General features: G+C 35.2%; 1 protein-coding gene across 1 annotated transcript in view; it reads left to right on the top strand.

Annotated features, from left to right (window-relative positions):
• ATL1 (atlastin GTPase 1) overlaps positions 1–21585 on the top strand; it is a 73188-nt gene that overhangs the window by 17605 nt on the left and 33998 nt on the right. The window contains exons 2-6 of the mRNA XM_068992601.1: positions 8662–8909; positions 10914–11048; positions 11492–11596; positions 18645–18695; positions 20910–20966. Coding sequence (XP_068848702.1) covers positions 8662–8909; positions 10914–11048; positions 11492–11596; positions 18645–18695; positions 20910–20966 — 596 coding nt within the window. The remainder of the gene's footprint in view (positions 1–8661; positions 8910–10913; positions 11049–11491; positions 11597–18644; positions 18696–20909; positions 20967–21585) is intronic.

Raw genomic sequence — 21585 nt, 5'->3', positions numbered from 1 at the left:
TTCATATGTGTGGAATCATTTGATATTGTGGTTTTTGTTATTTGCTTGTTTGTATCCTTTGTCTGCTTTTCCAGTTTCACATTTAAATCTAAGATTTATTTGAAATTGATTTTTATTTATGGTGAGAGCTAGAGTTGAAGGTTCATTTTTCCCCCCTTATATGAATATCCAGTTGAATTAGCATCATTTATTGAGGATCATACTTTCTTCATTTATTGCAGTTGCACATTGTTTAAGTCAGCTGCTTGTGTCTTTGTGAGTCTGTTTCTGAAGTCTCTGGTCTTCTCTATTTGTTTACTTGTTTATCCTTGTCACAATATCACTCTGCCTTGATTATTGTAAGTTTTAAGTATCTGTTGGTGTCTGTTAGTGTAAACCCCCCAACTTTGTTTGTCTTTAAGGTTGTCTTTGTGTTTTTGGCTCTTAGCCTTTCCATATGAGCTAGTTAATCTTCATAAAAAGGATTTGTACAAGAAAGAAATAAGCTTGTTAATCAACTAGAAAGATTGCTGATAATTTGATCAGTATTATAACCAATCAAAGAATCCAGGGGAGCATTGACACATTTATTACAGAGACCCTTCTAATCTGAGAACACATATATACTTCTTTCAGTAATGTTTTGTATTTTTCTGTACAAGTCTTTAATATCTTTCATTAGATTTCAGTGGTACATTAGAGTCAGCTCATACTAGATTTTAAGAGCTGACCAGGTGCATCTTTTCCCAGCTCTACACTCAGTGAGTCACTCTGGTAGATTGAATTGGGTCATAGTGGTAGTATTTATAGCACAGAAATTGGCAAATGCTACAAATCAGGACTTTTCCACACCCACCTACCTCTAAGAGCTGATTGTTAAGTATTTACCAGCACATATATTGCTAGATGTGTCAGGTTTAATAATGATATGTAAATAGAGTTTGATTGTTTAAAAAATTATAATATACAGTAAAATTCAAGGTATAATGTACAGTAAAATTTATTCATATATTTTCCTTAGTTAAGTGTTAGTTCAAGTCTTTTTCCTATTTTTAGTTGGGTTATTTCCTCATTATCATTGAGTTTTGAAAGTCCTTTATGAATTCTATTAGTTTTTTTATCAGATATATGATATGCAAATATTTTCTCCAAGTCTATGGCTTGTCTTTTCATTTTCTAAATAATATCTTTTGAAAAGCAGATATTCTTAATTAATGAAGTCTAGTTTATAATTTTTTCTTTTATGGATGCTACAGTCTGGATATTTGTATCTCCCCAAAATTCATATGTCAAGATCCTAAAGCCCGATGAAATGGTATTAGAAAGTAGGGCCTTTGAGAGGTGATGAGGAAATGAGGGTGGAGCCTTATGAATGGATTTAACGCTCTTAGAAAAGAGATCCCACAGAACTCTGCAGTCTTTCCCATCATGTGAGGATACAATGAGAAATATGTAACTTGGTGAAAGGTCCTTATCTGACCACGCTGGCACCCTAATCTCGGACTTCCAGCCTGCACAACTATGAAAAAAAATTTGTTATATATAAGCTAGCCAGTCTGTGGTAATTTGTTGTAGCAGCCTAAAGAGACTAAAACTATGAGTCATGCTTTGGGAATCGTATCTAAGAAATCATTGCCAAATACAAGGTCATAAATCTTTTCTTTTACATTTTCTTCCAAAAATTTAGTAGTTTTGGATTTACCTTAAGGTTGGTGATCCATTTTGAGTTAATATTTTGTGTAGAGTGTAATATATCTAGGTTTACTTTCTACATTTAGATATCCTGTACCATTACCATTTGTTGTGAAGACTGTTCTTTCTCCATTGAATTACCTTAGCATCTTTGTCACAAATCAGTTGAACATCCTAGAGAAATTAAAACATGTACACATACCAACTTGTACATAAAGTTTATAACAGCATTATTCATTATACCCAAAAGTGGAAACAACCTAAATGACTATCAACTAATGAATGGATAAACAAAGTATAGTATATTCACACAATGGAATATTATTTGACCATAAAAAACGAAGTACTGACATGTACTGGATAAACCTTGAAAATATTATGCTAAATCAAGAAAAGCCACCAAAAGATCACATCACCTACTGTATGATTCCATTTATATGAAATGTCCAAAATAGGTAAATCTTTGATACACTAATGGTTGCCTAGGGCTGGAGGTAGGTAAGGAAGAATGGGGATGACTGCTAAAGGATGTGGGTATTTTGGGAGGTGACCACAATGTTATAAAACTAATCATGGTGATAGTTTGCACAATTATTGAAAACCATCAAATTGATTATTTACTTTAAATGGATAAATTATATGTATGCAAATTATATGCCAGTTAAACTATTACAAAAAGTTAATTGACCAAGAACAAGTCAACTGACTATATATTTGTGAGTGCTTTTCTAAATTTCATTTTGTAACTTTTTGCTGCAAGTATATAATATATAAGAAATCAACTTTATATCCAGAAACTTTGCTAAATTTATTAACTATATATTCTTTTGGATTCTCTGCATACATAATCATGTCATCTGTAGATAATGATACTAGATTTCTTGTTCTCCCACCCTTTTATCTTTGGTGAATTATCTCACCTGTTGCACTGGCTGATACTTTCAGTGTAATGCTAATTAGAAGTAGTCATCCATGATAGATCTCTAATTTCAGAGAAATCTTCATTATTTCAAAACTAAGTATAATATTAGCTCTACCTGTAGATGCCATTGATCAGATTAGAGAACTTTCCTTCTATTCCTAATTTGTTGAGTTTCTTTTCAATCAGAAATGTGTTACATTTTTATACCTGTTTTTATGAATCTGTTGAAATTATTTTCCTTTTTACTTAACATAGCCAATTGCTTGCCTTTGAATGTTAAGCTAACCTTGAATTTCTTTAATAAATAAATACCATGTAGTTGTGATGTATTAGATTTTTTATTGTCTCTGGAGTTGAATTGCTATGTATTTTTAGAACTTTCTGAGTTTAATCTTTAAGAGACACTGGCTTATAATTTTCCTTTTAAAAATATTCTTGACATGTTTTGGTATTATAGTTTTGCTGAAAACACAAAACAAGTTGAGAATGGTGCCTTATTTTTGTTCTCTGGAAGAGTTTGTGTAAAATGCCTATTATTTTTTTCTCTAAATATTTGGAAAAAATTTACCATGGAAGGTCACCAACTGAGCCTGGAGTTTTATTTTGTTTTGTTTCTGCATGAAAATTTAAAAATATGAATTTAGCGAATTTTCCAGATATAAGATTATTTATAGTTTGTATTTATTCTTGTGTAGTTTTTTAAATAAATGATGTTATTTCTTATTTATCTATTTCATTAAAATTATCAAATTATTAACAAAAATTATTCATAATATTCTCATATTATTTTTAAATATAATGTAAGATCTGTGTGATATCTTTTTAAATGTCTGGTAGTGATAATCTGTGGGAATTTTTCTTTTTTCTTTGACTGGTCTATGATTATTGAATTAATCTTGATTTTCTAGTTTATTGATTTCTGATACTATCTTTATTATTTCTCACCTTTTCTTTGAATTTAGTTTGCCATTCTTTTTCATCTTGAGATGGATATTAGATTATGATTTTTCAAACATTTTTCTACTAAATGCATTCCAGGTATAAATTTCCTCTAAGCAAGATTCTAACATGTCATATTTTCTCTCAGTTCAGTTCAGTCACTCAGTCGTGTCCAACTCTTTGCAACCCCATGAATCGCAGCATGCCAGTCCTCCCTGTCCATCACCAACTCCCAGAGTTCACCCAGACTCACGTCCATCGAGTCAGTGATGCCATCCAGCCATCTCATCCTCCGTCGTCCTCTTCTCTTCCTGCCCCCAATCCCTCCCAGCATCAGAGTCTTTTCCAATGAGTCAACTCTTCACATGAGGTGGCCAAAGTACTGGAGCTTCAGCTTTAGCATCATTCCTTCCAAAGAAATCCCAGGGCTGATCTCCTTCAGAATGGACTGGTTGGATCTCCTTGCAGTCCAAGGGACTCTCAAAAGAGTCTTCTCCAACACCACAGTTCAAAAGCATCAATTCTTCAGGGCTCAGCCTTCTTCACAGTCCAACTCTCACATCCATACATGACCACTGGAAAAACCATAGCCTTGACTAGACGGACCTTAGTCAGCAAAGTAATGTCTCTGCTTTTGAATATGCTATCTAGGTTGGTCATAACTTTTCTTCCAAGGAGTAAGCGTCTTGTAATTTCATGGCTGCGGTCACCATCTGCAGTGATTCTGGAGCTCCAAAAAATAAAGTCTGACACTGTTTCCACTGTTTCGCCATCTATTTCCCATGAAGTGATGGGACTGGATGCCATGATCTTCATTTTTTGAATGTTGAGCTTTAAGCCAACTTTTTCACTCTCCTCTTTCACTTTCATCAAGAGGCTTTTTAGTTTTTCTTCACTTTCTGCCATAAGGATGGTGTCATCTGCATATCTGAGGTTATTGATATTTTTCCCAGCAATCCTGATTCCAGCTTGTGCTTCTTCCACTCTACTTCTATATAAATAAGATATTACACACTAACATTGATTTTAATATTCATATGGAAAGGATCAAACTAGCCACAACCAATAATAATTAGAAACTAGGAGGGGTTTGCCCACTATTTATGGTGACTTTTCATAAAGCTGTTTTGATTAAGACAATGTAGGATTGCTGCATCAGTTTGCAGATAGACGAACTGATGAATGGATTAAAACATTCATTAGATCATTTAGTGTACAACATTTTCTAATTTATTATGATTTCTTCTTTTATTCATAGGTTATTTAGAAATTTACTGCTAATTTCCAGACATTTAGGAATTTTCTAAATATCCTCTTGTTACTGATTTCTATTTTCTCTATTGTCAGAAAACATATATTATTTTAATACTTTGAAGCTTGCTGAGATCTGATTTATGAACTAGTACATGGTCTATTTGGTAATTGCCCCATCTGAACTTTAAAAAATGCATGATTCTGCAATTATTAGATGTCAAATTTGGTCAGGTTGGCTAATGATACAGTTCACATCTTTGACTTTTTTGATATAGTGTCTGAACTTTTAGACAATGGAGAAAAATTCCTAGAAGTATATAATGTACCAAGAGTTTCTCAAGAAGAAATAAAAAGCTTTATTACTACTAATATAATTATAGCATCATAAGTATTAATGAAATTGAGATAGCAGTTACAAATTAATCTCACAAAGAAAATGCTAGACCCAGATAGTTTTATAGGCAAGTCCTAACAAAGTGTCATAAAACTATTCAATCCTTTATTATTCTTTCTGAAGATAGAAATGGAAGAATTTGCTAATTCATTTTGTAAAGCCAATGTAACTTTGTTAATAAACCAATCAAAGACAAAATGAGAAAGGAAAGTCATAGACTCAACTCATTTATGAATCAGTTAAGTTCAGTCACGTCTGACTTTTTGTGACCCTATGGACTGCAGCATGCCAGGCTTCCCTGTCCATCACCAACTCCTAGAGTTTGCTCAAATTCATTTATAAATATAGCTGTATAAATCCTAAACAAATTTAGCAACCTGTATCTAATAGTGTGTAATTAATATTCTGCACCCTGAAAATATTAGATTTATACAAAAGTGAGAAGTTATATTACTCACTACATGGCAACCTGCTCCAGTATTCTTGCCTGGAGAATTCCATGGACAGAGGAGCCTGGTGGGCCACAGTCCATGGGATCACAAAGAGTGAGACACAACTAAATGACTTAGGTAGGTAATAGATTAAAGAGGAAAAACCATATGGTCATCTCAATAGCTTCAGAGAAGACACGATAAAATTCATATTTCCATTTATGATTTTTAAAAATCAATAGTAAACTAGAAGTAGAAAAGAACTTCCTTAACCTGATAGCATAAAATGTATCTATCAGACCACATCAATTAGAGCAAATGTGACCTCAGATATTGGAGACACTTGCATTAAAATCAGAAGTTGTGCCCACTAAAATCAATCTGGGAATCTAATCCCAAATTGACAATTACTGTGTGAACGCTAGTATGTATGATCTTGAAAAAGTTATTTAAGCCATCTCCTAATTTCCTCATATATCAAAAATACAGATAATAATAAATAACTTGCTGGAGTATTATATTGAAATAAATAAACACAAGAAAGCATCTGTGGTAGATTGCCTCATACAGGAATTTTTACCTGTTTTTCTTGGTCAAGGCCAGTTACATATTTGGCTCTAGTTTCCTAAGTCTGTAATAATACTTCATATACTAATACATATACCAGCCAGGGTTCTAAGTGTATTACATGTGTATATTAATTCACAACAACTTTATGAGGTAGACACAAAGAGGTTAAACAACTTGCCTAAGGTTACTCAGCTAAGAAATGGGGAGGTCTTGATTGGAATCTTGGCCATCTGGTTCCAGAGCCTGTGTTTTTAACCACTACACTACACTGCCTTTCTAAAGAAAGGGGTTGTAGGTTGTATCAGTTATTTATTGCCTGTTATGTTGCATAACAAGTGGTCATAAAACCTCAGGGGCATAGAAGAATGGCATTTATTGATCACATGTTGAAATTGTTGTTAGGCAAATCTGTTCGTCTTGACTGGGCTTCCTCATGTGGCTGAGGGTTGACTTGCTGGGGGCCCTGGCTGGAACTGGGCAGTATGCTTCTGCTTCAAGTGTCTCTCATCCTGCAGCAGACTAGTCTAAAGATATTCTCATGATGAACAGCAGAGGTGAAAGAGCAAAATGGAAACACACAAGTGCTCTTTCAAGCCTCTGCTGCGTCATGGCTCACATCCTCTGCTGTGTCATAAAACAGATCACTTAGCTAACCCCACAGTCAAAGTGGGAGGACATTATGAAGCTACATTAAAAAGGCTACGGATCTAAGAATATATCACTTGACACATTGAAGTTGTTTTATAATATACTACAAATGCCAAAGTCTAGGGTTCAGAAATCCTTATATATTAGGGATGATTTCTAAAATAGGGCCTTTGTCAGCAAGCATTTTTGACAATTAAATACAAAACTTTGAAAACACACATGCATGCACACTCATACACAAACACACATAAATTTATAGAAAATAGGCAGAAACTTCTTCCAGGAATATTTAGTTCAACTTATAATCCCAAGGTAGTGGTAGTGATGATGATCATAGCTGACCTTTATGAGCTTGCTGTGTGCCCAGCCTTGTTCTCAACACTTCACATGTAGTAACTCCCTTCATCTTTCCAACAACTCTATTAAATAGATACTATTAATAGTACCTGTTCTGTTTTACAGATGAAGAAACTAAGAGATTTAGTCATTTCCCAGAGTCACCCACCTTGTTTATAAGATCTCCACACAAATTTAACTTACAAAGGGTTTTTATTTTTTGATTGAATTATATCTAGACCACTTTGCCATGGATTTGAAGGGCTTCTATAATCTGGCCCTACCCAATTTAATTATCTGTAACTTCCATTGCTACAAAGTATAATTTTAGAATATGTGATTCTGAGTTCCTCTGTGTATTTCTTCCTATACGTGTTCAGCTTTAAAAAGTGCTACAAGAATCCTTAATGAATAATTAAACTTATTTCTAAGAGATGAAGTGTAAACTAAAGTTATTTTATTCTTTTGCTCCAAAAGTAGAGGCCTTTGCTTTGATTTTTTTTTTCACTCAATAAACAGAGATCTCTGCACTGATTTAGAGCTTTCTTAAAAATAAAATTCTATTTAATTTGGCCACTTGATGAGAAAGACGAGCTGTAAGTCTTTCTGAGATACAATGTAAGTGACAACATATATGTCAATAAAAGGAGTATTTCTAATTCCACTGTAGAAAGTGAAGAGGAACTGAAGAGCCTCTTTTGAGGGCGAAAGAGGAGACTGAAAAAGCTGGCTTGAAATTCAGCCTTTAAAAAACTGAGATCATGGTATCCAGTCTCATCGCTTCATGGCAGATAGAAGGGTGAAAAATGGAAGCAGTGACAGATTTTATTTTCTTGGTCTCCAAAATCACTGTGAACAGTGACTGCAGTCATGAAATTAAAAGATATGCCTTGCAAGGAAAGCTATGACAAACCTCAACAGCATATTAAAAAGCAGAAACATCACTTTGCCGACAACGGTCCATATAGTAAAACCTATGGTGTTTCCAGTAGTCATGTACAGATGTGAGGCTGAGCACCATAGTTTGATACTTTCAATCTGTGCTGGAGAAGACTCTTGAGAGTCCTTTGGACAGCAGGGAGATCAAACCAATCTATCCTAAAGAAAATCAATGTTGAATATTCATTGGAAGGACTGATGTTGAAGCTGAAGCTCCAATACTTTGGCCACCTGATGCAAAGAACCAACCCACTGGAAAAGACTCTGATGCTGGGAAAGATTGAAGGCCAAAGGAGAAGAGGGCAGTAGAGGATGAGATGGTTAGATAGCATCACTGACTCAGTGGACATAAATTTGAGCAAACTCTGGGAGATAGTGGAGGACAAAGGAGCCTGGCGTGCTACAGTCCATGAGGTCTCACAGAGTTGGACACAAGTTAGTGACAGAACAACAAATTCCACCATGCTCCTGTTTCAGATGTTTGAGAGTCAAGCGGTATATATACATTTCCTGTGTTCTGAGATGATTTCTGAATAAATTCTTATCTTATTCAACAGGTGGGTTTTCAGAAAAGACATATGAATGGAGCTCCGAGGAGGAGGAGCCCGTGAAAAAGGCAGGACCAGTCCAAGTCCTCATTGTCAAAGATGACCATTCCTTTGAATTAGATGAAACTGCTCTAAATCGGATCCTTCTCTCAGAGGCTGTCAGGGACAAGGAAGTCGTCGCTGTATCTGTTGCTGGAGCATTTAGAAAAGGAAAATCCTTCCTAATGGACTTCATGTTGAGATACATGTATAACCAGGTAGGGAAGAAGTTTAAAAAGTTTTCTGATTTCTGTGCTTCTATCACTTTGTGTTTTTATTTAATAGCAGTGTTCAAAGTTTCCATTATTATGTTCCCTAAAGATGAACTAGTTTAAAAATGCTATCGTGTAACCATTCCGACTCTGGTGCTTTAGGGACCAAGCTATATAGGCCACTGTCTGAAGCCGCTTTGCTACATTTCCCTTAGAACATAACACGTTTTTAAAAATTCTTCTGAAAATAGACAAGTACAGTGATAACAGTTATAAACTTTACATGTTAGTATTTAAAATCTCAAATAACTTTTGTCATAATTTTTATTGTAATAATTTTGTGTCCAATATTTACTATGACATTTTTCATACATGCAGCAAAGCTAAAAGAACCTTGCAGTGAATACCTGGATGTGCACTGCTTAGATTGTACCAATAACATTAATATTCTTGCTTTACTACTTTTGTTGTATCCAGCTATTCTTCCCTGTTTCAATCCATTGCTCTGTCTTATTTTCGATTCATTTCAGAGTAAATTGTTGACTTCAGTATTCTTCCGTATAAATATTTCAATATACATCATTATTATGTATTTCAGTATTTATTTAGTGTTTTTCTTTTGTTGTAACATTTACATGTAGTTACATCTGAAGTGTATATCTGCTTTTTGGGGGGAAATGTATATAACTGGGTAGCCCCAAATCCTATCAAGTGTATCTTGCTGTTAACCTCACAAAGTTCTGTCATCTTTTCCCATTCAGTTCTCACCTTTAACCCACCCCCAAAGGCAACCAACACAGTGGTAACATTTGAAATAATAGTGTGGCATAGAAAAGAGGCTTTAAGGGGCATGCAACCAACCAAAAGCAGAAGGATAAATAGATTAGAGTGAGGGAACAGAAAGTTAGAAGTTGAGAGCATACCAGTATTTTTGTCTACCCTTCTACCCATAGCAATTCAGATGCAAATATGGATGTTGAGGCAGAATAGACATACTACCCAAAGAAACTTTGTGTTATGCATTTATATAATAATTAACCATTTTGGACTGATCTTTTATATAGGTGAGATATTTTTTAACAACTTTGTAATGTTAACTTTAACGTCTTCTATCTCTAGCCTCCAAACAAACCAAGAACAGAATGACCAAAATACATTCAGGCTTTTAAAACAAACAAAATTCTTGCCATTTTCTATTTATGTCATACCAACATTAGTACACTGCTTAACACAGGTAGGAAAACTGAATGAACAAAATTAGAATACTTTCCATTCTTTCAGGTTATGTAGTTCAGGCATAACCATAATTTTAATTGTGAAATAAACATTAGAATGAAATACTTGATAATGCTTCTCATGTTGCTTATGTTAAATAGTATTTGCTCAAATTAAAGTGTAACAGACTTGATTTTGTTGTTCTGCACCTATTGCTCGGTGCTTATCCTCCTGTGATTTGTTCCCTCCTTCTCCAATCTAGAGAAGCATTTGTGTATATTATTATTGTGTATATCTTGACATAATATTCTCTCTCATACCTTTTATTTCTTTGTTTCTGAAATGCCCTCGCTGAGTTTGCTCACCTGGGAAATGCCTAAACATCTTTCAAGTCTTAGCTCTAATATCACTTCTCCTGTGATGTCTTAACTAAGAGTTAGTTGTTTCTTTCTGTGTGCTTCCAGTTATGTCTAAAATACACACCCATTTTGGCATGCATGTATCGCATCATAATGCTTTGTTAGCATGTCTGTCTCCCCTATTAGGCTGTGAACTTCCTCTTATCTGGAATGATATCTGTGTATCCGCAGGATGTAACATAACATGTGACATATGATTGCTCTTCTATATTAATTGTTTTGAATGTGTAAATAAAGCAATTTTATCAGTATAATAGATGTGTATATGTTGTTTTCCTTTTGTCTAGAGTTGAAGAGGAATGCCAACTGGTACGGGTGAGTAGAAGAATCTGTACTACATATCTAGTTTAATATCATAGACTTTCTTAATTTATAGGAATCAGTTGATTGGGTTGGAGATCACAATGAACCATTGACCGGTTTTTCGTGGAGAGGTGGGTCTGAACGAGAGACCACAGGAATCCAGATATGGAGTGAAATCTTCCTTATCAATAAACCTGATGGTAAAAAGGTATGATGTGAGCTTCTTAAAGAAAATTGAGTTTTCACTTACTAGCAGTTACCACTTTTCAGGATCCTCAAAAATGCTCTTTTAAAAACTAATTTTGATCATTTGACATGAAGTTTAAAAGGGAATTGGGTAGCATCTTATTTCATGCTCCCAGCTTCCTTGCTGTTGATCACAGTAAGCAAAATCGTAGGGACAGTAGAACAGCAGATAAATTAGCAATGCTATTTCTGTTTTATTGGATTGCCAGTGAAAATTAATCATTACAATATTCAGCAACAAATTAATATTTCTGTTTCAGTGGCATTCATGGCATGTGTGAAAACTTACCTATTAAATATTCATTGCTGATGGTTTATTTTAGTCCTTATGATATTAACTTTGTGGTAACCCTAATGCCCTGCATGTTCTATAAAATATCAATAATGTACTCTACTTGCCAACAGGTTGCAGTGCTATTGATGGATACTCAGGGAACCTTTGATAGTCAGTCAACTTTGAGAGATTCAGCCACAGTATTTGCCCTTAGCACAATGATCAGCTCAATTCAGGTATGGAATAAAATAAATCCATTTTGATGGATATTTCTTTAAATAAAATGGTGAATATATATATTTCTATGTAAATGTGGTAGTGAGACAAACAACAGAAATGTAAATTATATATATATTATTTGACTCAATTAGCATACCAGTTCTATTATTTCTACAAAAGTAGAATTGTAGGACTTCCCTGGTGGCTTAGACAATAAAGCGTCTGTCTACAATGTGGGAGACCTGGGTTCGATCCCTAGGTCAGGAAGATCCCCTGGAGAAGGAAATGGCAATCCACTCCAGTACTATTGCTTGGAAAATCCCATGGACAGAGGAGCCTGGTAGGCTACAGTCCATGGGGTCGCAAAGAGTCAGACACGACTGAGCGACTTCACACACACTCACACACAGAATTGTTTTTAATTACTGTAATCTTTTAAAATATAAATTTATTTATTTTAATTGGAGGTTAATTACTTTACAATATTGTATTGGTTTTGCCATACATCAATATGAATCCACCACAGGTATACACGTGTTCCCCATCCTGAACCCCCCTCCCTTCTCCCTCCCCATACCATCCCTCTGGGTCGTCTCAGTGCACCAGCCCCAAGCATCCAGTATCATGCATCAAACCTGGACTGGCAATTCATTTCATATATGATATTATACATGTTTCGATGCCATTCTCCCAAATCATCCCACCCTCTCCCTCTGCCACAGAGTCCGAAAGACTGTTCTATACATCTGAGTCTCTTTTGTTGTCTCGCATACCGAGTTATCGTTACCATCTTTCTAAGTTCCATATATATGCGTTAGTATACTGTATTGGTGTTTTTCTTTCTGGCTTACTTCACTCTTTATAATAGACTCCAGTTTCATCCACCTCATTAGAACTGATTCAAATGTATTCTTTTTAATGGCTGCATAATACTCCATTGTGTATATGTACCATGGCTTTCTTATCCATTCATCTGCTGATGGACATCTAGGTTGCTTCCATGTCCTGGCTATTATAAACAGTGCTGCAATGAACATTGGAGTTCACGTGTCTCTTTCAATTCTGGTTTCCTCGGTGTGTATGCCCAGCAGTGGGATTGCTGGGTCATAAGGCAATTCTAGTTGCAGTTTTTCAAGGAATCTCCACACTGTTCTCCATAGTGGCTGTACTAGTTTGCATTGCCACCAACAGTGTAAGAGGGTTCCCTTTTCTCCACACGCTCTCCAGTATTTATTGCTTGTAGACTTTTGGATCGCAGCCATTCTGACTGGCATGAAATGGTACCTCATTGTGGTTTTGATTTGCATTTCTCTGATAATGAGTGATGTTGAGCATCTTTTCATGTGTTTGTTAGCCATCTGTATGTCTTCTTTGGAGAAATGTCTATTTAGTTCTTTGACCCATTTTTTGATTGGGTCGTTTATTTTCTGGAATTGAGCTGCAGGAGTTGCTCGTATATTTTTGAGATTAGTTGTTTGTCAGTTGCTTCATTTGCTACTATTTTCTCCCAATCTGAACACTGTCTTTTCACCTTGCTTATAGTTTCCTTTGTTGTGCAGAAGCTTTTAAGTTTAATTAGGTCCCATTTGTTTATTTTTGCTTTTATTTCCAATATTCTGGGAGGTGGGTCAGAGAGGATCCTGCTGTGATATATGTCGGAGAGTGTTTTGCCTGTGTTCTCCTCTAGGAGTTTTATAGTTTCTGGTCTTACGTATAGATGTTTAATCCATTTTGAGTTTATTTTTGTGTATGGTGTTAGAAAGTGTTCTAGTTTCATTCTTTTACAAGTGGTTGACCAGTTTTCCCAGCACCACTTGTTAAAGAGATTGCTATCTAATTTCTGATCAGTTTTCAAATTGCCTACTTTAATCAGAAGATATTATCTTATTAATAATTTTTTCTATTTAAAGTCTACAATTCCCTGGTGGCTCAAATGGTAAAGTGTCTGCCTGCAATGCAGGAGACCTGGGTTTGATCCCTGGGTCGGGAAGATCCCCTGGAGAGGGAAATGGCGACCCACTCCAGTACTCTTGCCTAGAAAATTCCATGGATGCAGGAGCCTGGTGGGCTACAGTCCATGGGGTCACAAAGAGTTGGACGTGACTGAGCGGCTTTCGTCACTTCAAACTCAATAATTTTAATGTATGTAGTTACATTGTGAACACCTATTCTAAGTTATATTTAATGAAACAAAATTTATAGATGTAAATTTTGTTTTACATACCTAGTAAAAAATTTATATATATATATATATGTATATATATACACATACAACTTTTTATAGTACCTTAAGGTACATTTTCTAGAGAAGGAGATGGCAACCCACTCCAGTATTCTTGCCTGGAGAATTCCATGGACAGAGAAGCCTGGCAGGCTACAGTCCATGGGGTCGCAAAGAGTCAGACGTGACCAAGCAACTAACACGCAAGGTACATTTAGGAAAGTAAATGTCTTTCTCTCCTTTTGTCGCTCTCTCTTTTTTAAGTATTGTTTTTGAAGTTATTGTACACTTTATGAATTGTCCTGAAAGCCCTTAAGGTTTTTACTATGATCATAGAACACACAGCATAAACATTTTAAGACAATTTTTAGATATTTTCTATTCACTAGAAAGAGCAAGAAGAGAAAGTGACCAAGAAACAGACCATTAAAGAAAGGTAAAATAATTTTAAAGGGTAGGAAAGGCAGAGTGGTTAGGATGAGTAAATCAAAGCTGAGATCATAAGCCTGTAGGGAGAATGGACCTAGTGAATAGGCAACCAGGGCGTGATGTGTAGCTAGGACAATGAAAAGATGGATAGAAGGAAGACTGAATTATTTTATAAAGAACTTTAAAATGAGAGTCATGATTATAACCTATGATTGACTAGTTTTTTTTTAAAAAGTATAAGTTTCAGGTGTATAATATTATAGTTCACCTTCTATATACAGTGATCGCACCATAAGTCTAGTTTCCATCTATCACCACATGCTGCTACTGCTAAGTTGCTTCAGTCATGTCCGACTCTGTGCCACCCTGTGGACTGCAGCCTGCCAGGCTCCTCCGTCCATGGGATTTTCCAGGCAAGAGTACTGGAGTGGGTGCCATTGCCTTCTCCTGTAACTGCATAGTGATACACCAATTCAACTTACTGCTATCGCCACAGTTACCCCTTTTTATCCATTTTGCCCAGCCTTCACCTCTCTTGTCCATAGGTAACCAGTAATCTGATCTCTGTGAGTTCATTTTTATTTTATTCGTTCACTTATTCCACGTGAGTAAAATAGCATGGTATTTGTTTTCATCCATCTGACCCGTTTCACTTAGCCTAATATCATCAGAGTCCATCCATGTTGCCACAAAGGTTGGATTTCCTTCTTTTTATGGCTGAGTAGTAATCCAGGGTGTGTGTGTCACATCTTCTTTATCCATTCATCCATTGTTGGACACACAAGGACTTTCTGTATCTTGGCTACTGTAAATAGTGATATATTGAACATAAGGGTACATATATCTTTTTGAATAGTATTTCCATGTTCTTCAATAAATACCCAAATGTGGAATTGCTGGGTCATATGGTAGTTCTGTTCTTAACTTTTTTAAGAATCTCCATACTGTTTTCCCTAGTGGCTGCACAAATTTACAATCCTACTAACAGTATATGAAGGTTCCCTTTTCTCCACATCCTCTCCAACATGTAATTGTTCCTTATCTTTTCAATAATAGCCACTCTAACAGGTTCAGTTCAGTTCAGTTCAGTCACTCAGTTTTGTCCGACTCTTTGCGACGCCATGAATCGCAGCATGCCAGGCCTCCCTGTTCATCACCATCTCCCAGAGTTCACTCAGACTCACGTCCATTGAGTCTGTGATGCCATCCAGCCATCTCATCCTCGGTTGTCCCCTTCTCCTCCTGCCCCCAATCCCTCCCAGCATCAGAGTCTTTTCCAATGAGTCAACTCTTCGCGTCAGGTGGCCAGAGTACTGGAGTTTCAGCTTCAGCATCATTCCTTCCAAAGAAATCCCAGGGCTGATCTCCTTCAGAATGGACTGGTGGGATCTCCTTGCAGTCCAAGGGACTCTCAAAAGAGTCTTCTCCAACACCACAGTTCAAAAGTATCAATTCTTCGGCGCTCAGCCTTCTTCACAGTCCAACTCACATCCATACATGACCACAGGAAAAACCATAGCCTTGACTAGATGGACCTTAGTCGGCAAAGTAATGTCTCTGCTTTTCAATATGCTATCTAGGTTGGTCATAACTTTTCTTCCAAGGAGTAAGCGTCTTGTAATTTCATGGCTGCGGTCACCATCTGCAGTGATTTTGGAGCCCCCCAAAATAAAGTCTGACACTGTTTCCACTGTTTCCCCATTTATTTCCCATGAAGTGATGGGACCGGATGCCATGATCTTTGTTTTCTGAATGTTGAGCTTTAAGCCAATTTTTTCGCTCTCCTCTTTCACTTTCATCAAGAGGCTTTTTAGTTCCTCTTCACTTTCTGCCATAAGGGTGGTGTCATCTGCATATCTGAGGTTATTGATATTTCTCCCAGCAATCTTGATTCCAGCTTGTGCTTCTTCCAGTCCAGCGTTTCTTATGATGTACTCTGCATATAAGTTAAATAAGCATGTTGACAATATACAGCCTTGACGTACTCCTTTTCCTACTTGGAATCAGTCTGTTGTTCCATGTCCAGTTCTAACTGTTGCTTCCTGACCTGCATACAGATTTCTCAAGAGGCAGGTCAGGTGGCCTGGTATTCCCATCTCTTTCAGAATTTTCCACAGTTTATTGTGATCCACACAGTCAAAGGCTTTGGCATAGTCAATAAAGCAGAAATAGATGTTTTTCTGGAACTCTCTTGCTTTTTCGATGATCCAGCGGATGTTGGCAATTTGATCTCTGGTTCCTCTGCCTTTTCTAAAACCAGCTTGGACATCAGGGAGTTCACGGTTCACGTATTGCTGAAGCCTAGCTTGAAGAATTTTGAGCATGACTTTACTAGCATGTGAGATGAATGCAATTGTGCGGTAGTTTGAACATTCTTTGGCATTGCCTTTCTAACAGGTAGGAGGTAGTATCTCATTGTGGTTTGTTTACTCTTTTAATGTATGGTTGGATTCAGTTTGCTGATATTTTGCTGAGGATTTTTGCATCTGTATTCATCAGGGAATTGGCGTAGTTTTCTTTTTTTGTGGTGTCCTTCTCTGGTTTTGATATCAGGATAATGCTGGCTTCATAAAATGGATTTGAAAAATTTTTTGGAATGTTTTTAGAAAGATAGATATTAAATCTTTGAATGTTTTATAGAATTTGCCATTGAATCCATCTGGTCCTGGGTTTATATTTGTTTGGAGCTTTTTGATTCCTGTTTCAGTCTCTTTAGTAATCAGTTTATTCAGATTTTTCTTTTTTAATGATTCAGTCTTGGGAGATTGGATGTTTCTAGAAATTTGTCCATTTCTTCTAGGTCATCCAATTTGTTGACATATAACTGTTCATAGTAGTCTCATAATCTTTTGTATTTCTGTGATATCGGTTGTAATTTCTCCTCTTTCATTTCTGATTTTATTTATTTGAGCCCTCTTTTTCTCTTGGTGAGTCTAGCTAATGACTTGTTGATTTTATTTATCTTTTCAACTAGCTTTTAGTTACATTGATATTTTTATTGTTTTTTAATCTCTATTTTCTTTATTTCTGTTCTCTTTATTATTTCCTTCCTTCTACAAACTTTGGGCTTTGTTCTTTTTTTCTAGTCTCTTTAGGTATAAAATTAGATTATTTGGAAATTTTTTTGCTTTTTTGAGATAGGCCCATATTGCTTTGAACTTCCTTCTCAGAAGCATTTTTGCTACATCTCATGGATTTTGATATGTGGTTTTTCTGCTCGCATTTATCTTTAGATATTTTTAAATTTCTCCTTTTATTTTTTTCATGATCCATTGGTTATTCAGTAGCACATTATTTAATCTCCACATTTTCCTGTTTTTTTCCCCATTTTTTTCTTGTGAATGATTTCTAGTCTCATACCATTGTGGTTGGAGAAGCTGCTTTGATATGATTTCATTCTTTGAATTTATTAAGATTTGTTTTGTGACCTGACATGTCCTTGAGAATGGTTCACTTGTGAAGTGTGTGTATTCTGCTGCTTTTTGACAGAATGATCTTTATGTATCTGTTCAGTCAGTGTGATCTAGTGTGTTGTTAAGTCCGATGTTTCCTTGTTGATTCTCCGTCTGAATGATCTATTCATTGAGGTAGCTGTAAGATTGACTAATTTTAAAAAATATACTTCTTAATTTAATTAGCCTTTAAAATACTGACTTAATATCTAACTTCTAACAAGTCAATTAAAAACAGATTATTTTTGCCTTTTAAATAATTATTATTTATATTTTTCCTGTAGACATTAAATATCTTCACTGAAAAATCTGCTAAGTCCTTAGTAATGACTATTATTATCTGAGAAGTAATCTGTTATTGAATAAAGTACACAAAGAATACTGTTTGTATCAGTACATAAACAAACATCGTTAACTTTTCTTTGAAGTTACTGATATTTATCCTCTTTCTCAGGAAAAAAAAAGTTTTACTTTAATCTATTCATGAAGCAATAAAGCATGTGTCTGAGGATGTAAGCAACATATTCAGAACTTCCTTGTGATGAAATTTTCTATAGACTTAAATAATTGATTGTAAAGAAGCCAATATAATTTTTCAAGACAAAATTTTATATATGGGTTAAGATCCAGATTGCTATTATTTTGGTAAGCTTATAAGAATGATTATTTTAATACTAATTGATAAATTAGGTTCATAAAATAATTTTAACATTCTGCCTCCAAAACAGGTGGCTATTATATTTCTGGAACAGTTTTATGATTATTGTATTAATGCATTGTTAACTGTCTCTCCTCAGGCTTTCTTTACTTCTCTCTCAAGGTCTTACAAATGTCATTATAGAAGAATATACATGAGAGAGTTTGATTTTATGATAATTGATATTTCAAAAATAGAGAATAGCAAAATAAGTGCTTAGTTTGTTGCGAATTATTTTCACATTTTGATTTTATTTCTTAATCAAGGTTTATAATTTATCTCAAAATGTCCAAGAGGATGATCTTCAGCACCTTCAGGTAACAATATTTATAGTCTCTTTTATATATCTGGTAATGTTTTGGGCATGGATAGCAGAACTTTAAGATTTTGTCAGGCCTTCTTATACTTGGAAAAGGTAACAGTCAGAAAGATTTAAAAACATAACCAAATGGAAGTTGTCACATTTCCAGGTTTCTTGTTCTAATCCTGTATGCTTATGTTCTTTCTAGTTCAGTTTTCAAAGTCCTTTGTTTCAGTAAAGCTACTTGCTTGTCGACCCTGTATATGGGAAAATATATGGCACGTTAGAGTAGAAAAAGAACCTTTGGTTTAAAAATGGCCCAAAAGGTGAAGTTGAAGTCTTATGGTCAAGTATTTAATAATTGTTAGTATAATATCAGTTATATGCCAGATTTTTTTCCTGTGGACCACTTTATAGCTATGGGTGAACACCTGATGGTAACTCATAGAATTCTGTTTTAGATCTGAAAGAAACCTCAGTGACACCTAACTTATCCTTAATATTTTATGAATGAGAAATTGTTTCTGAAAAAGAATGAGTTGCCAGTTTGTGACAGAGTGGGAACAGAAATCTCATCATCTGATTGAACTCGGTGTTTCTTTCACTCTCCAGGCAGCATTTAAATCTCAAATTAGTAGAAGATTAGTTATTTCCTAAAGGTAGTTCTCATCTCTGTCACACTCTCTACTCTTTCTCAATTAATGTTATTAATAGCTACATATTAATAGAAAAACCTATTGCTTCTCTGATAGTTTCCCTCTGCTTATTTTACATAAAATTTTGCTTTTAATATATTATCTTGGCAATAAGGGCCCTATGCAGTGTAACAGATAACAAAGGATAATTGCACAGGGTGATTTGTGAGGCTGGAACTATTATTTGGAGTTCACATCTAGCGTTACTCCCAAATATGTTTCTGGTACATCACACTAATCAATTATGAAAAATAGACGATATGCTGAATAATTGTTAGATGTTTCTTTGAGTGAGTACAACTGCTGCTTTAGGTGTGTGTCATAACCTAGCCAGTTAATGACATGACACTGTCCAGTACCTGTTTAAGATTTCTAAAAAAGGACTGATTTTTGGACTGTGATATTGAGTCTCTTTTCGAGATCATTTACGAGATCATTTAAAAATTTTTCCTGTAAGTGACATCACCTCATCTTTTCTCAGAAAAGATTGTAAGTTCAAATTATGTTCTTATATGATTCTGATGAAAATGAGTAATGATTCTGATCCCCAGACCAGCTTTTAAACATAATATTCCAGACTTTCATTTAATTACTATAATCAGATACCTAGTTACTATCATTTGCTTTCTAGATTCCCACAGTTTTCACAGGAGAGGCAATGTAGTTCTTTGGGGGCAATTCTAAAAGGCCAAAGGAGGGAAGTCCTCTGTGTCAGCACCCTTCCCCAACTCTGAGATGCCTCTGAAGCTTGCTACTCTTGTGTGATAGAGTGGCATTTCCTTTGTACATATTGGGAAACCCACTTGGCCAGTCTGAACAGAACTTTCACCAGAGGCCCAATCACAGGGACCACCTCAAGTCTATCTTCTCTAAAGCCTTACATTTCTGGCGAAACAAAATGATACAGTACCTCTCAATTCAGAGTGATAAAAAATAAAAGGTGATTTATTTGATTCTTCACTTTTAAACCAAATGTCTGTTGTTATTGTCATTCAGTCGCTAAGTCGTGTCCGACTCTTTGCGACCCTATGGACTTCCACACCAGGCTTTGCACACCAGGCTTACTGGTCCTGTACTATCTCCCGGAGCTTGCTCAGACACCTATATGCCTTTGTAATAATCGAGGCCGTTGTGCCATTAAATTTCCGCAAGCAACAATTTTTGTAAATTATCCTACTTAGTTTATAGCTCTCTGGTCTAATCTATGCAAGTTTTGCCTTCAAAGGTCATTTCACATGTTTCTTTGTCTTTTATCTTCCCCACAAAAAAATTGTCCTACATTCTAGATATAAAAGGTGCTATCTTTAAATGGAAACTTCATTTTAAAATGTATTCTATGTCTTTAATTTTAAAACATATGATTACTATAGCTCTACTTAATCTAATACTTAGTTACTTAAAATGATTATTGCAGTCTTAATAATATAGTATTATGTTATAGCTAAAGCAAAAAATTAGTGAAAGAAAGCCAAGAAGATACTGAAGTTTTCTTTCTTTGTGTGTGTGTGTGTGCGGGTGTGTGATTTTCCTTGTAGCTTTTCACGGAATATGGCAGGCTGGCAATGGAAGAAACATTTCTGAAGCCATTTCAGGTGAGTGGGTATTAAATGATGATAAATTCTTATTAGAGTTTCCTGGAGACTATAACCAGGTATATTAATTGAGAGAGTCATGTTTCTTTCTCCATTCACAATAGCAAAAAAAAAAAAAAAAAGGAAAGAAAAAACTTTGATAGTTAAGTAGAAAAATCCAAAAAATAAAAACCTTTATGGAGAAAATATTTTCAAAATTTCATTAAAGATCATAAATAAAAATTTTTATAAGCCAGAGAGATATAGTATGATTCCAGATGGGATGATTTAATGTTGTGGAGAATCTAATTTTCCCCAAATTAACCAATAAACTCAGTGCAATTAAAACTATAACAGAATTTTTTGAGAAATGCAACACATTTTTCTATAACTTATCTGGAAAAATGAAGTTCTCTTTTAATTCAGTTTTTAAAAAGAAAATCCAAATTGGGGGATTGAATACATACTAGAGAACCATAGCAATGAAAATGGTGCGATTCTGCACAGATATGAGGGAAAAAACCTGATGAAACTAAATAGCGTTCAGAAATATCTCTCTATATATGGAAACTTTGCATTCATTAGTGTTCACATCATAAACCAGTGGGAAATGAGGGTTTGGAAAAATGAACTCACTTTT

The sequence above is a fragment of the Capricornis sumatraensis genome, chromosome 2 (assembly GCF_032405125.1).
Source record: "Capricornis sumatraensis isolate serow.1 chromosome 2, serow.2, whole genome shotgun sequence".
In the NCBI taxonomy this organism is placed as follows: Eukaryota; Metazoa; Chordata; class Mammalia; order Artiodactyla; family Bovidae; genus Capricornis; species Capricornis sumatraensis.
This window is presented reverse-complemented; position numbering and strand designations above follow the sequence as displayed.